At 45.7% G+C, this 13,978-nt stretch overlaps 2 protein-coding genes across 4 annotated transcripts; one reads left to right on the top strand and one right to left on the bottom strand.

Annotated features, from left to right (window-relative positions):
• Positions 1-5,793: 5,793 nt before the first annotated feature.
• Positions 5,794-7,667, top strand: LOC125555789 (Pentatricopeptide repeat (PPR) superfamily protein). The gene is made up of 2 exons (XM_048718634.2): positions 5,794-6,111; positions 6,223-7,667. The coding sequence occupies exons 1-2, from the start codon at positions 5,839-5,841 to the stop codon at positions 7,480-7,482; spliced, it is 1,533 nt and encodes a 510-aa protein (XP_048574591.2). The 5' UTR covers positions 5,794-5,838; the 3' UTR covers positions 7,483-7,667.
• Positions 7,668-9,273: 1,606 nt separating this feature from the next.
• On the bottom strand, positions 9,274-13,310 carry LOC125508279 (uncharacterized). Of its 3 annotated transcripts, none has more exons than XM_048672940.2 (5): positions 13,126-13,310; positions 12,763-13,041; positions 11,194-12,202; positions 10,669-10,902; positions 9,274-9,724 (listed from the first exon to the last, which is right to left on the bottom strand). In XM_048672940.2, the coding sequence occupies exons 2-4, from the start codon at positions 12,984-12,986 to the stop codon at positions 10,669-10,671; spliced, it is 1,467 nt and encodes a 488-aa protein (XP_048528897.1). In that variant the 5' UTR covers positions 12,987-13,041; positions 13,126-13,310; the 3' UTR covers positions 9,274-9,724. The 3 variants fall into 3 exon arrangements, with proteins under 3 accessions (XP_048528897.1, XP_048528896.1, XP_048528895.1); XM_048672939.2 differs by having other exon boundaries at positions 10,754-10,902; positions 13,121-13,307; XM_048672938.2 differs by having other exon boundaries at positions 10,754-10,902; positions 13,126-13,307.
• Positions 13,311-13,978: the final 668 nt, after the last annotated feature.

The raw sequence follows: 13,978 nt of genomic DNA, 5'->3' as shown, positions 1-13,978 counted from the left end.
ATAGGGCACCATCTGAATCCGTTGAGACGACACCGTATGAACTATGGTTTGGCAAGAAACCTAAGCTTTTGTTTCTTAAAGTTTGAGGTTGCAATGCTTATGTGAAAAAGTTTCAACCTGATAAGCTCAAACCCAAATCGGAGAAGTTCGTCTTCATAGGATACCCAAAAGAAAATGTTGGGTACACCTTCTATCACAGATCCGAAGGCAAGATATTCGTTGCTGAGAATGGATACATTCTAGAGAAGGAGTTTCTCTCGAAAGAAGTGAGTGGGAGGAAAGTAGAACTTGATGAGGTAACTGTACCTGCTCCCTTATTGGAAAGTAGTTCATCACAGAAATCTGTTCATGTGACTACTACACCAATTAGTGAGGAAGCTAATGATGATGATCATGTAACTTCAGATCAAATTACTACTGAACCTCGTAGGTAAACCAGAGTGATATCCGCACCAGAGTGGTACGGTAATCCTGTTCTAGAGGTCATGTTACTGGACCATGACGAGCCTACGAACTATGAGGAAGCGATGATGAGCCCAGATTCCGCGAAATGGCTTGAGGCCATGAAATCTGAGATGAGATCCATGTATAAGAACAAAGTATGGACTTTGATTGACTTTCCCAAAGATCGGTGAGCCATTGAGATTAAATGGATCTTCAAGAGGAAGACAGACGCTGATAGTAGTGTTACTATCTACAAAGCTAGAATTGTCGCAAAAAGGTTTTCGACAAGTTCAAGGTGTTGACTACGATGAGAGTTTCTCACTCGTATCTATGCTTAAGTCTGTCCGAATCATGTTAGCAATTGCCACATTTTATGAAATCTGACAAATGGATAAACAAAACTACATTCCTTAATGGACTTATTAAAGAAGAGTTGTATATGATGCAACAAGAAAGTTTTGTCAATCCTAAAGGTGCTAACAAAATATGCAAGCTCCAGCGATCCATCTATGGACTGGTGCAAGCATCTCGGAGTTGGAATATACGCTTTGATAAGTTGATCAAAGCATATAGTTTTATACAGACTTGCGGTGAAGCCTGTATTTACAAGAAAGTGAGTGGGAGCACTACAGTATTTCTGATAAGTATATGTGAATGACATATTGTTGATCAGAGATAATGTAGAATTATTCTGCAAAGCATAAAGGAGTGTTTGAAAGGAGTTTTTCAAAGAAAGACCTTGGTGAAGCTGCTTACATATCGAGCATCAAGATCTATAGAGATAGATCAAGACGCTTAATAAATTTTTCAATGAGTACATACCTTGACAAGATTTTGAAGTAGTTCAAAATGGAACAGTCAAAGAAAGAGTTCTTGCCTGTGTTACAAGGTGTGAAACTAAGTAAGACTCAAAACCTGACCACGGCAGAAGATAGAGAGAGAATGAAAGTCCTTCCCTATGCCTCAGCCATAGGTTCTATAAAGTATAGTATGCCATGCTGTGTACCAGACCTATTGTATACCCTGCCCTGAGTTTGGCAACGGAATACAATAGTGATCTAGGAGTAGATCATTGGACATTGGTCAAAATTATCCTTAGTGGAATAAGGATATGTTTCTCGATTATGGAGGTGAAAAAAGGTTCGTCGTAAAGGGTTACGTCGATGCAAGTTTTGACACTGATCCAGATGACTCTAAGTCTCAATCTGGATACATATTGAAAGTGGGAGCAATTATCTAGAGTAGCTCCGTGTAGAGCATTGTTGACATAGAAATTTGCAAAATACGTACGGATCTGAATGTGGCAGACCCGTTGACTAAACTTCTCTCACAAGCAAAACATGATCACACCTTAGTACTCTTTGGGTGTTAATCACATAGCGATGTGAACTAGGTTATTGACTCTAGTAACGCTTTGGGTGTTGGTCACATGTTGATGTGAACTATGGGTGTTGATCACATGGTGATGTGAACTATTGGTATTAAATCACATGGCAATGTGAACTAGATTATTGACTCTAGTGCAAGTGGGAGACTGAAGGAAATATGCCCTAGAGGCAATAATAAAGTTATTATTTATTTCCTTATATCATGATAAATGTTTATTATTCATGCTAGAATTGTATTAACCGGAAACATAATACATGTGTGAATACATAGACAAACAGAGTGTCACTAGTATGCCTCTACTAGACTAGCTCGTTAATCAAAGATGGTTATGTTTCCTAACCATGGACAAAGAGTTGTTATTTGATTAACGGGATCACATCATTAGGTGAATGATCTGATTGACATGACCCATTCCATTAGCTTAGCACCCGATCGTTTAGTATGTTGCTATTGCTTTCTTCATGACTTATACATGTCCCTATGACTATGAGATTATGCAACTCCCGTTTGCTGGAGGAACACTTTGTGTGCTACCAAACGTCACAACGTAACTGGGTGATTATAAAGGTGCTCTACAGGTGTCTCCAAAGTCTCCAAAGGTACATGTTGGGTTGGCGTATTTCGAGATTAGGATTTGTCACTCCGATTGTCGGAGAGGTATCTCTGGGCCCTCTCGGTAATGCACATCACATAAGCCTTGCAAGCATTGCAACTAATGAGTTAGTTGTGAGATGATGTATTACGGAATGAGTAAAGAGACTTGCCAGTAACGAGATTGAACTAGGTATTGAGATACCAACGATCGAATCTCTGGCAAGTAACATACCGATGAAAAAGGGACGTGCATTACCGGGAGGGCCCAGAGATACCTCTCCGATACTCGGAGTGACAAATCCTAATCTCGATCTATGCCAACCCAACAAACACGTTCGGAGACACCTGTAGAGCATCTTTATAATCACCCAATTACGTTGTGACGTTTGATAGCACACAAGGTGTTCCTCCGGTATTCGGGAGTTGCATAATCTCATAGTCAGAGGAATATGTATAAGTCATGAAGAAACAATAGCAATAAAACGTAACGATCATTATGCTAAGCTAACGGATGGGTCTTGTCCATCACATCATTCTCCTAATGATGTGATCCTGTTCATCAAATGACAACACATGTATATGGTTAGGAAACTTAACCATCTTTAATTAACGAGCTAGTATAGTAGAGGCTTACTAGGGACACGGTGTTTTGTCTATGTATCCACACATGTACCAAGTTTCCGGTTGATACAATTCTAGCATGAATAATAAACATTTATCATGATATAAGGAAATATAAATAACAACTTTATTATTGCCTCTAGGGCATATTTCCTTCACCAAGACCTCTAGAGGGAGTGGCCTCCCTAGGATGGCTCCTGAGGAGCGGAGTTTCCTATGCAGGCGCCCACCTCGTGAGGCTAAGATGACGCAAGCCATGACGACCAAGGCCAGGAGGGCGCCAGCGACGCAGTGTAGCAGGTTTCCTCTTTGGTGTTAAAGAGGCAAGCGCAGGCGCGAAGTCCCGAGGAATCAACCAAATGTTTCCATTTCTGTGCTACGAGACCAAGACCGCCAGGACGGCAGGACGGAGGTCATTGCCGAGCCCACCACGGCGTCACGACCAGAAGCTTTGCAGGCAAAGACCACCTTTCATCAGGATAAGATGTACTAGTTGTCTCCCATTGAATTTGGTCGTTGTGGGATCCCTTCCTTCCTTCGTTTTGGGAAAGAGGACCAAGGCCACTATAAATATAGCCTAGCCACCACCATAAAAAAGGGGATGGTCATTCAGACCATCCGCACCCTCACCAGCTCACACAAGCATAAGAACACACCTCCTGGGGTTGTTCTTCCTATGTACCAGTTCATCCTCAGCCCACCTCGAGGATAATCCACCACAAAGCAGGAGTAGGGTATTACACCGCAAGGTGGCCCAAACTTGGGTAAACCGTTGTGTCTCTTTCCATTCTAGTTCATCGATCTAGGCCAAGGGATCGACGTGTTGGCAGACTGTGGAGGTTGGGTTATTCGCACGCACTCCAGAGTTCGAATCTATCTTGGGTCTACAGAGCCCCGATTCTAACAAGAGGAAGCCATCTAGCTACTAACTACGGACCCGTAGGTCTACAATGAACGAATCACGCATCATCGGAGAGGCACCAATGAGGATGATGAACCCCTCCGTGATGGTGTCTAGATTGGATCTGTGGTTTCTGGAACTTGCGGCGGCTGGAATTGTGTTTCGTCGACTCCCCTAGGGTTTTTGGGATATTGGGGTATTTATAAAGCAAAGAGGCAGTGCGAGAGGCCACCGAGGTGGGCACAACCCACCAGGGAGCGCCTGGGCCCCCAGGCGCGCCCAGGTGGGTTGTGCCCCCCTCGGGGCACCCCTGCGGTACTTCTTTGGTCCATCCTATGTCTTCTGGTCTAGAAAAATTCTCCAAAATGTTTTGCTGCATTTGGACTCCATTTGTTATTTGATTTTCTGTAAGTAAAAACAAGCAAAAAAAATAGCAACTGGCACTGGGCACTATGTCAATAGGCCAGTCATAAAAAATAATATAAAGTTGCTATAAAATAATTGTAAAACATCCAAGAATGATAATATAACGGCATGGAACTATCAAAAATTATAAATACGTTGGAGACGTATCAGGAGGCCGCCCGGTGCGAGGCCCTCGGGGAGCTCCTGGTGATGCTTGCCGATGCCCACCTCGTGAGGCGGGGGGGCCCTCGCGAGGATCCTGCTCGTGAAGTCCCGAAGATGGGCCGTGTTGGGCCCACGCCAGGCGCCATGCCTTGGGCCGCAGGCAGACGGGCATGGGTACCCCCTGTCCCATGGGCTTGACAATGTGTTATGCTTGTTATCAATGTGTGCTAGGATTGTAGGACATGACCACGCATGCAAGATCTTAGTCACACCCTTGTCCTGTCCGACAGCCAGTTCGATGCGTCCTACGTCGAGGACTCCCAGCCCCCCTCGATGAGCTCCAAGCTCAGAGACCTTACAGGCACTTCATGGGGTTAGAACACTTGCTCGATCGTTCTGGAGGCAGAGCACATCGGCCATGTCACGGTTAGCTCACTGCCCCTTATTTTTCACAGCGACAACCATTGCCTACTCGTAACTAACAACTTTTGTGCTTCTTTCTTGGGACCACCCCAAAGACGCTGAGTTCCTCAACACACCCATCCAGAACTATAACTAGATGCAACACGTCTTCTCCTTCGGGCTGGCAGCCAGTAAGCATGCCATGGGCTCCGGTGAGCCTCTCGATTCGCCCATGTCGGAGTTCCCAGGCACCCCGGACGTAGAGGCAGTCATTGATGGCTCTAACAAGCCATTTTGAGAATGTCCCCGTGGTCGATAGGAAGAGGAAGAGGGGCGGCCTAATGAAGGAGGAGATCAGTGTCTTCACCAGCATGACTGTGGCCGTGAAGGAGGTGGCAACCGCCATTAGGGAGAGCAAGTCCATCGACGTCCACGCTGACCTGGACAACGCCGTCATGGAGCAAGGTGGATTCAGCGATGAGGCTCTCATGGCAGCTTTGAGCCACCTGCTGGACAACAAGGCTAGGGTGTTGAGTTTGTCGCCATGGCAAGCCCCATAGAGTGCTCTAGCTCAGGAGCTGGCTGTGCAAGCACACTACTAGAGATTGTTGTTGGTTACCGTGTGTATGATCCTGATGAGTCCAAATTATGAGATTTTTTTCACCGTCATTTTTGCGCCTACTAGGTAGGATTTGTGAAATTTTATCGCATTCACGCACTTCTTTTTGTTGATAATCCTTCATGTGGAGATTCATGATCCTGATTCAGACACTACAAAGCACCCTTTTTCTATGTGGGCCTGCGATGGGCCTCCCAGTACCAGGCCTGAGAATTAGACTTTTTTTCTCCCTATATTCGCTAGCCCGTTAGTTCCAAGCGAACAGGACATTTTTTTTTTCTCCCTATATTGCGAAGCGATGCTCTCCCGCCGACTAGCGGCCGCCGCCGGCTACGCGAGGCTGCTGTCCGCCTCCGCCCCGGCGGCGTCAACAGGAGGAACTGGAGGGGCGAGTTCCGGCGGGGGCGGGGACACGCTGGGGAAGCGTCTGCTGAAGCTCATCTACCCGAAGCGGAGCGCGGTGGTGGTGCTGCGCCGATGGGCGGAGGAAGGCCGGGCGGTGCACAAGTACCAGCTCAACCGCGTCGTCCGCGAGCTCCGCAAGTACCGCCGCTTCAAGCACGCCCTCGAGGTACGCGCGCGCCATTGCCAACGCGTTGCACCTAGCAGCGCGCGCCCGCCCGCCAACTGTTTGCCGTATTGCCTGTCGACTTGACCCCGCCCCGCCCCGCCACGAATGCAGATTTGCGAGTGGATGAGGACGCAGCCGGAGATCAGGCTGCTGCCGGGGGACCACGCCGTCCACCTCGACCTCGTCGCCAAGGTGCGGGGCCTGGCCAGCGCCGAAAAGTTCTTCGAGGACGTCCCCGAGCGGGCCAAGGGGCCGTCCACCTGCAACTCCCTCTTGCACGCCTACGTGCAGCACGGCGCCCGGGACAAGGCCGAGGCCATGCTCAAGGAGATGGCTGGCGCAGGGTACCTCACCTGCGCACTCCCATTCAACCACATGATGTCGCTCTACATGTCGACCGGCGAGCTGGAGAAGGTGCCCGAGATGATCAAGGAGCTCAGGAGGTACACCATCCCAGACCTGGTCACGTACAACATATGGCTCACCTACTGCTCCAGGAACAACAGCGTGAAAAGCGCGGAGAAGGTCTTTGATCTCATGAAAGATGACAGGGTGGTCCCTGACTGGATGACCTTCAGCCTGCTGGCCAGCATTTACATCAATGCCGGTCTTCATGTCAAAGGCCGGGATGCGCTTGTGGAGATGGAGAAGAGGGCCTCCAGGAAGGAGCGAGCCGCCTACTCATCACTACTCACCATGTACGCAAGCCTGTCAGATAGAGGTAACTTGGACAGGGTGTGGAGCAAGATGAGACAAACCTTCAGGAAGTTCAGTGACGCCGAGTACAAGTGCATGCTTACTTCGCTTACAAGGTTTGGCGATATTGCAGCAGCAGAGTGCGTTTACGGCGAATGGGAGTCAGAGTCAGGAACAAAAGATTCAAGGATCCCAAACACCATCCTTTCATTTTACATCAAGAATGGCAACATGGAGAAGGCAGAGAGTTTTCTTCAATACATTGTGCAGAAAGGAGTCAAGCCCAGCTATAGCACTTGGGAGTTATTCGTTTGGGGTTACCTTGGCAACGACGAGAGGACGGCCAAAGTTATGGAATGCCTTAAGAAAGCATTGTCAAGCTTGGAGAAATGGGAGCCAAACCCACAACTCGTCGCGGCTCTTTTTTCGCAGATTGAGAAGAGAGGTGACATTGAAGCTGCAGAGGAGCTCCTCGTTGTGCTTAGAGATGCAGGCTATGTCACAACTGAGATATATAACTCAGTCCTGCGCACGTACGCTAAAGCTGAAATGATGCCTCTGATAATTGATGAACGAATGGACGAGGATAAGGTCTCAATGGATGACGAAACTAGGAGATTGTTGAAATCGACTAGCAAGTACCCAATTGGTGAAGTTTCAACAATAATGTCTTGAGATGTAATAATAGGCTGTGTTAGATTGGATGCTCCAGGATGTGATGCTTGTTGATATGACCTGTCATGGTTCATTTGGATTTACAAATCTGAAGCAGAATGATGGCAGGCATAAACTTGAACTAATACGTAGCTTCCGTTCTTGGAGTTGAATAATTAACAGTCTTTATGTGTCATCCTTTTTTTTAATAAAACGTCAACTTTATTAATTGGAAATAATAGTTACATCGTCAATAAGAAAAGATACAATTTCAAACATAAGCTCCTCAAACCAATCCCTTGTCACAGAAAATTTCGCTAACCTAACAAGTTCATGAGCAACCTTATTTGCTTCCCTATTACAATGTTCAAAACTAGTAAGAGGGAAATCACACGGAATAAAAAAACAATCATCAAACACTGCCGCCGCCGCTCCTGCGGAATGTTCTCCATTCTTCATTGTGTCAATCACTTTCATATTGTCTGAGTTAATAACAAGACGATTGCATCCCGTCTTTTGTGCAAGTAATAAGCCAAATCTTAGGGTCAACGTTTCTGCTGTCAAAACATGAGCACATCAATCAATCTTCCAATTTCCGCCAACAATGAACCTTCCTTTATCATCCCTAAGAACAGCCCCCGTTGTGCCTCTAAGCAGACCATGATTGAAAGAAGCATCAAACATTCAGCTTAACAAAACCTATAAGAGGTCTGCTACATCCCCCAGTTTTACTAATTACCTTCGAAGAGTGGGCATTAACATAGTTTGCTATTATAGCACGAGCCCCCATCGAAGTTTGGTACGCATCTTGAGACTTTTCTTCATGAACCAGCTTACGTGTATTCCACCATAAATACCAAGTTGTTATAGCAATCAGTTCACGTGCATTCTGAAGGCCCAAAATAGCTAAATCTTGATCTGGCATAAGAAGTAAAAACTCAAGTACCGCCTCGCCCGCACAATCAACAACGCAAGATTTCCTAACCATCTCATACAATCGCTTGCACGATCAACAACGCAAGTTTTCCTAACCATCTCATACAACCCCAGCTTTTCCCAAACCTCTTTCGCCCTCTGATATAGAAACAACACGTGTTCTGTATCTTCTGGTCCATTCAAACATGATGGGTAGATGGGCAAAACTTTCATATGTCTATTAGCAAGTGTAACACAACACGGGAGAGTTTCATGCAAAGTACACCAAATGGAAAATTTCACCTTTGTCGGACAAGATAATTTCCAAATCCTACCCCAAATAGGATTTACATTAGTTCTACCCATACCATTTGTATGTTGCAATTTTCTCCCATGTTGTTGGTTCCATTCCTCCAAATAAGCCGATCTATGTGTCATCCTTTAGTTATAGCGAAGTACCCCCTCTATAAGAGCATTTAGATCACTATTTTAGTGATCTATAAATGCTCTTATATTTCTTTACGGAGGTAGTAGCAAACACAGCAAGATTAGTTATGAATGGAATTGTACATAAGTTATATATTTGTATAAAGTGACCCTGTTTTAACTCTGAGCAGTACCCTTACATTCAAGTGTAAAGTACTCCCTCTATTCACTTTTGTAAGTCATTTAGGACAGCTGGAATTGAACTGTTTTATGTGCTGTCTTAAATGTCTTATAAAAGTGAACAGAGGGAGTACGAAATTTGTTCATTTCTGTGCTTAAAATACTCTATGGGTTTTGTGTATCAAGAGCAAAAAGTTGTGCGAATCTGGATAGGTTCATATGTCACAAGGATATAATTGAGGCGGTTGCTAAACGCTGCTCTGCTGTGACTAAAGGAACAAGCTTCCATAATTGCAGAAAAGTCAACAGGAAATCATTCATGCTCGATTAAATCGGAGAATGTACGAACTGTTGCTTTCAGAGCTCAAGACAGATCTTACTCCTACAAAATAAGAAACTCCTGAGTACTTCTCTAGAGTTGGCAGTGTCAACTTGACAAAGCAGAGCAAGTTGACCAAACGATACATCTGAGCTACAAAAATAGGCTATAAACTAAACCAAGCATAACAAAACACCCAAAGTGCTGCGCAAGAAGAACATCTATATGCATCAGGGAGATTGGAGCTCCGCAAAGCGCTTCTCGTTTCCTAGTAGGCAGGAAGACATCCCAGGAAGTACCAGATAAAGATGCATTTCGTCCATCACTCATTTTGCCCACAACTTGGACATAGAAACAACAAATGCCCTTACGATAAGCCAAAATAGGTTGTCCTCTTTCTTCTGCTGTCCCTTCCCAGTTCTCCTGCAGGTCATTAAAGCAGAACATGAGAGAGACAAAAGGTCATGATGCATTGTTGAATATATAAAGTGTAAGTTATTAAACGTTTGGCATGGTTAATCCCATTCCCCTTTTTTTGAGCTGGGTTAATCATTCCTGGGAAAGTAAGCAAGATGTGATTTGGCATGGTTGACCCCAAGTAATCTGATTTTATGCTTTTCTTCTTCCTTTCCTTGCACTTGGCAGTCACCACATCTCTTTCCTCCGACAGTAAATATGCGATATAGCATTTCACTAACTAACCACCCCACAAAAAATCACATTCCAATGAACCAAACAAAAATTTAAGCAACCAGAAAAGTAAATGGAAAGGGTAAAACTTTAAACATTCAAATCAGGGGTGTGGGCAAAAGAACAAAACTGACCTATGTTCTTGAGCAGCCAGTTCACAAAATTACACTTAAGTCTTTAAAAATACAGTTCTGTGTTCTGTCGAGGTTTCACTGTGTACTACAAAAGTTTGGCTTTGCAAAAATGTTACACCCTAAAAATGTGGCTTCTATAAAATGTTACTTGCTAAAGTGCAGTACTATGAAAATGTTCGGATGGAGAGAGAGAGAGGGGGGGCGGGGGGGGGGGGGGGGGGGGGGGGGGGGGAGATGCTCACGCATGCACATAACTATTGCATCATGTGCCGCTGACAGAATGCCAAATGCAGTTATCAATGGAGTATCTACTAGCATGCTATTTCGCAGCTTGATCACCTATAACTGTTCCGAAGCTCCACTTTTGCCTCAATTCGCGCTAAGATGTGCAGGGTAACCTCACATGAGTTTACATTATTGCGTGCACTGATTCAAACGATACCTCTACAGGATGTAAACCATGTAACAAAATGCATAATATAGCTTTAACAGGTACAGGAAGATGAGAAACATGATGAATTTTGATTATTATTTTTTACTTACCTAATATGTTATGGCCTTTTGCGATGTATGCAGAAAATTATAAACAGTAAGCATGCAACGCAATGTCAGAATGCAAAGTGCATGCCTGCCGATCGTTGTTGTCGCACTTATCCCATGTTCATGATTAGCCTTGCTTGCCTCACGCTCTTCTTCTGTGATGCCAGATACCGATTTCTTGATTTCACTTACATCTTTCTCTACCGTGTTGTGGTTGTATTCCTTTTGCAGAAAACCCTGAAAAGATGCAGAATAATATGAATTGGACATACCAAAATATGCAGCAAATAAATTACAAGAAAAAATGGTCCAAGCAAAAGTAGACACAGTGTGTCATTCGAGGACATAGAATAAATCAGTAAACACAACAATGTCAGAGGAGAGATAATGGTCACTGGAAGATAAGCGATTCCATAAAGGCTATGATACATTGATACATACAACCATACAATCTTATCACATGATTATGCACAGTTTAGTAAAGATGGTGAAATTCTTGTAAAAAACTGCATAGACTTATGGACTAACCTTTGTATCCATTGCTGGTCGAGAGGCAAGATCTTCTGGCTTTCGTTGTTCGTTAGGGCTGGCACCAAGCAGTGGTCGCTCAACCACATCATGATGATCAATGGACACAGCTGATTCTATTGTTGCTGCACTTGTATTCGAGGTATAAGCATCCATTTGAGTTGCAGGTGTTGCAGATCTAAATTGGCCATCTGCAACCTGAACAACTTCTGTCTCGATACTTGATGTTTCAGGTACTATCTCATGCTCCTGTATAAGGATCTGATCTGTCTGAAGAACGCCATTATTTTCTGAGAAAACAATAGCCTCATCAACAGCAGTATTAGTTGTGACACCACATTCGTCAGGTGATGTCACATGCTCATGTAGAAGTGCACCATTTGTTTGAGAAACAACACTACGTTCTGGGGAAAGAGTGACTTCATCAGTGATGCTACTGGTTGTTTCCTCATGCTCATCCCCTGCATTGGTGACCTCAATTTCCTTATGCAAATCAGAAACATGAGCAAGAGATGGGGCTTGCATCTCAGAACTATTAGTCTGAGACTCCCTTGGTTTCCCACGCAAGGCTTCGTCTTGTTTCTCAAGGTTTGGCTCCAAGCATGTTGCATCTGCTACATTCCCATTTTGGAGTACACTGTTCAGAATACCAGATTCCAAGATATCAGATGAGGTCAGTAACTGTTGAGTGCTGATGAAGTTCGTTTGCAATGAAAATGCTTCATCCTTGTCAGACATTTCCAGCACATAATCTTTGTTGCCATGATACCCATCAGACATATCTAATATCTCTATGTTGTCTTGGCCCAATTCATGCCTATTTGATAATTCTGAAGAATCAGGGCAATCCTGAAAACTCAACGTCTTAGCATTCAAGTCACCAGGGCCAAGAACTCTGTTCTCTTGGATGATATCTCTCATAATTTCACGGACTATATAATATGATCCTCCAACTTCCTTGTGTGTAAGATTGACTGAAGGAAATTTCCCGTTGTTTGAAACCCGATACCTGAAATGAGACGACAGCAGCGCCAATTGGATTACTACGAGGAAAAGAAATACTCGACATGCACAAAGCACATATGATGAAACGGGGAAAGCTGGTTTGCTCATATCTTTAACCTCTATAAAATCTTCGTGCAAAACGAGGCTCAAGAGAAAGACACACTCCCACACCGTCGCATTCCAATCAGATAAACCAAAATGCAAAAATAAGAAACAGTGGATAAAATCATAGTCTAGATCACGCCGCGAAAAAAACATAATCAGAATCATAGAACATATAGGTTAAATCATGATTCTAAGAAACAATGCGCTAGAAAAGTAGGCTTGCGACGCAAACTTCCTATAAAGGTTGTAAAACAAACTACCAACAATCGCAAAGCGTGTGAACTAAATCCTAGTAACAAACAGAGGGCACCAAACGTGTGAACTAAATCCTACTAGCAACTTCATTTTAGCACCAACAATCAGAAGGATGAGCATCTTAATTAGACGGTACAGACCTACACACAGAGAATTCAAAACTACAATTAACTGAGGCGAGAGGGAAAGAGATGGGGGCAGTACATGTCAACGAAGGACTCGACCATCTCCCTCCGCTCCTCCTTGGTCTTCCTCACCCGTGGCTTCTTCTCCTGCGCCTGCACGCAGCACCGCACCGTGCCGAGCCCCTGGGACCTACCAGAGGAAGCAGAAGACGACGACGAAGGGTAGGGCACCCCGCCGCTGCATCTCCCCAAGACGGACGCCTGGGCGCCGACGACCCAGGTCACGCTCCCGGTGGCCTGCATCCTCCTCGCAGACAGCAAAAATGACCACCGCCCTAGGCGCACACACCGCCCGCACCTGCGGCGAAACAAGGCACATGAGAACCGGAGGAGCCACCACCAGAGAAAGGGGGGAAGAGGAAGAAACGCGACACCACCCCACCCAGAGAAGCGACAAAGTGGGGGCGCGGGCGGAACGGAAGGAGGCCGGGAGAAATGAGGGTGTCGAGGGTTTTGTGCGCCGTGGGATGGGAAGGAGGGAGGCGGAGGAGGAGGCGCCGGCGGAGGAGGGGGAGGGGAATGGAAATGAGGGCGCGTAACCCGACAAGATTGGGGTTTTAGGAGGGGACGGGACGGTCGCGGTCCAGGATCTCGCCTCCTCAATCCTCGTCCTAGGTTTTCCCCGGCGTCTCTAGCAGTAAAAAAACTCTAGTGTGCTATATCTCACATCCCACAAAATAACCGCCAATATGCAGGACCAAAATGAAAAATCAACCCAACCAGGTCCCATATATCGGCACGGCACATTTTTTTTTTCACGGTGACCTTCATATTTTGGCCAGCATCCGGTCCCTCCTTTCCGTTTTGCCGCTCCGTCTATCCAACGAGCAATCAATTTGACGGGAGGAAAACTTCCTCCCCTTCTGCGCCACCCCTCTGCATCATCGCCGCCGCCAATCCCTCCAACCCCGCGCCGTCTCGCCTCATTGCGCCCCTCAAACGCCGCCATGGAGCCGCCACAACCCTTGGCAACGTTTTCCATGCGTCGGCCGCCCAATCGGCGCCGCCTCGTCTCCCCGCCGCTCTCGCGGTCATGTTCCTCGCTGTCGGTGTCAAAACCGGCGGATCTCGGGTAGGGGGTCCCGAACTGTGCATCTAGGCCGGATGGTAACAGGAGGCAGGGAACATTTTGTTTTACCCAGGTTCGGGCCCTCTCGATGGAGGTAATACCCTACTCATGCTTGATTAATATTGATGATATGGGTAGTACAAGAGTAGATCTACCACGAGATCAA

The sequence above is a fragment of the Triticum urartu genome, chromosome 5A, assembly GCF_056163025.1.
Source record: "Triticum urartu cultivar PI428250 chromosome 5A, HENAU_Tu73, whole genome shotgun sequence".
NCBI classification, from domain to species: domain Eukaryota; kingdom Viridiplantae; phylum Streptophyta; class Magnoliopsida; order Poales; family Poaceae; genus Triticum; species Triticum urartu.
Note: the sequence above shows the minus strand (reverse complement) of the source record. Positions and strands in the feature narration are given on the sequence as shown.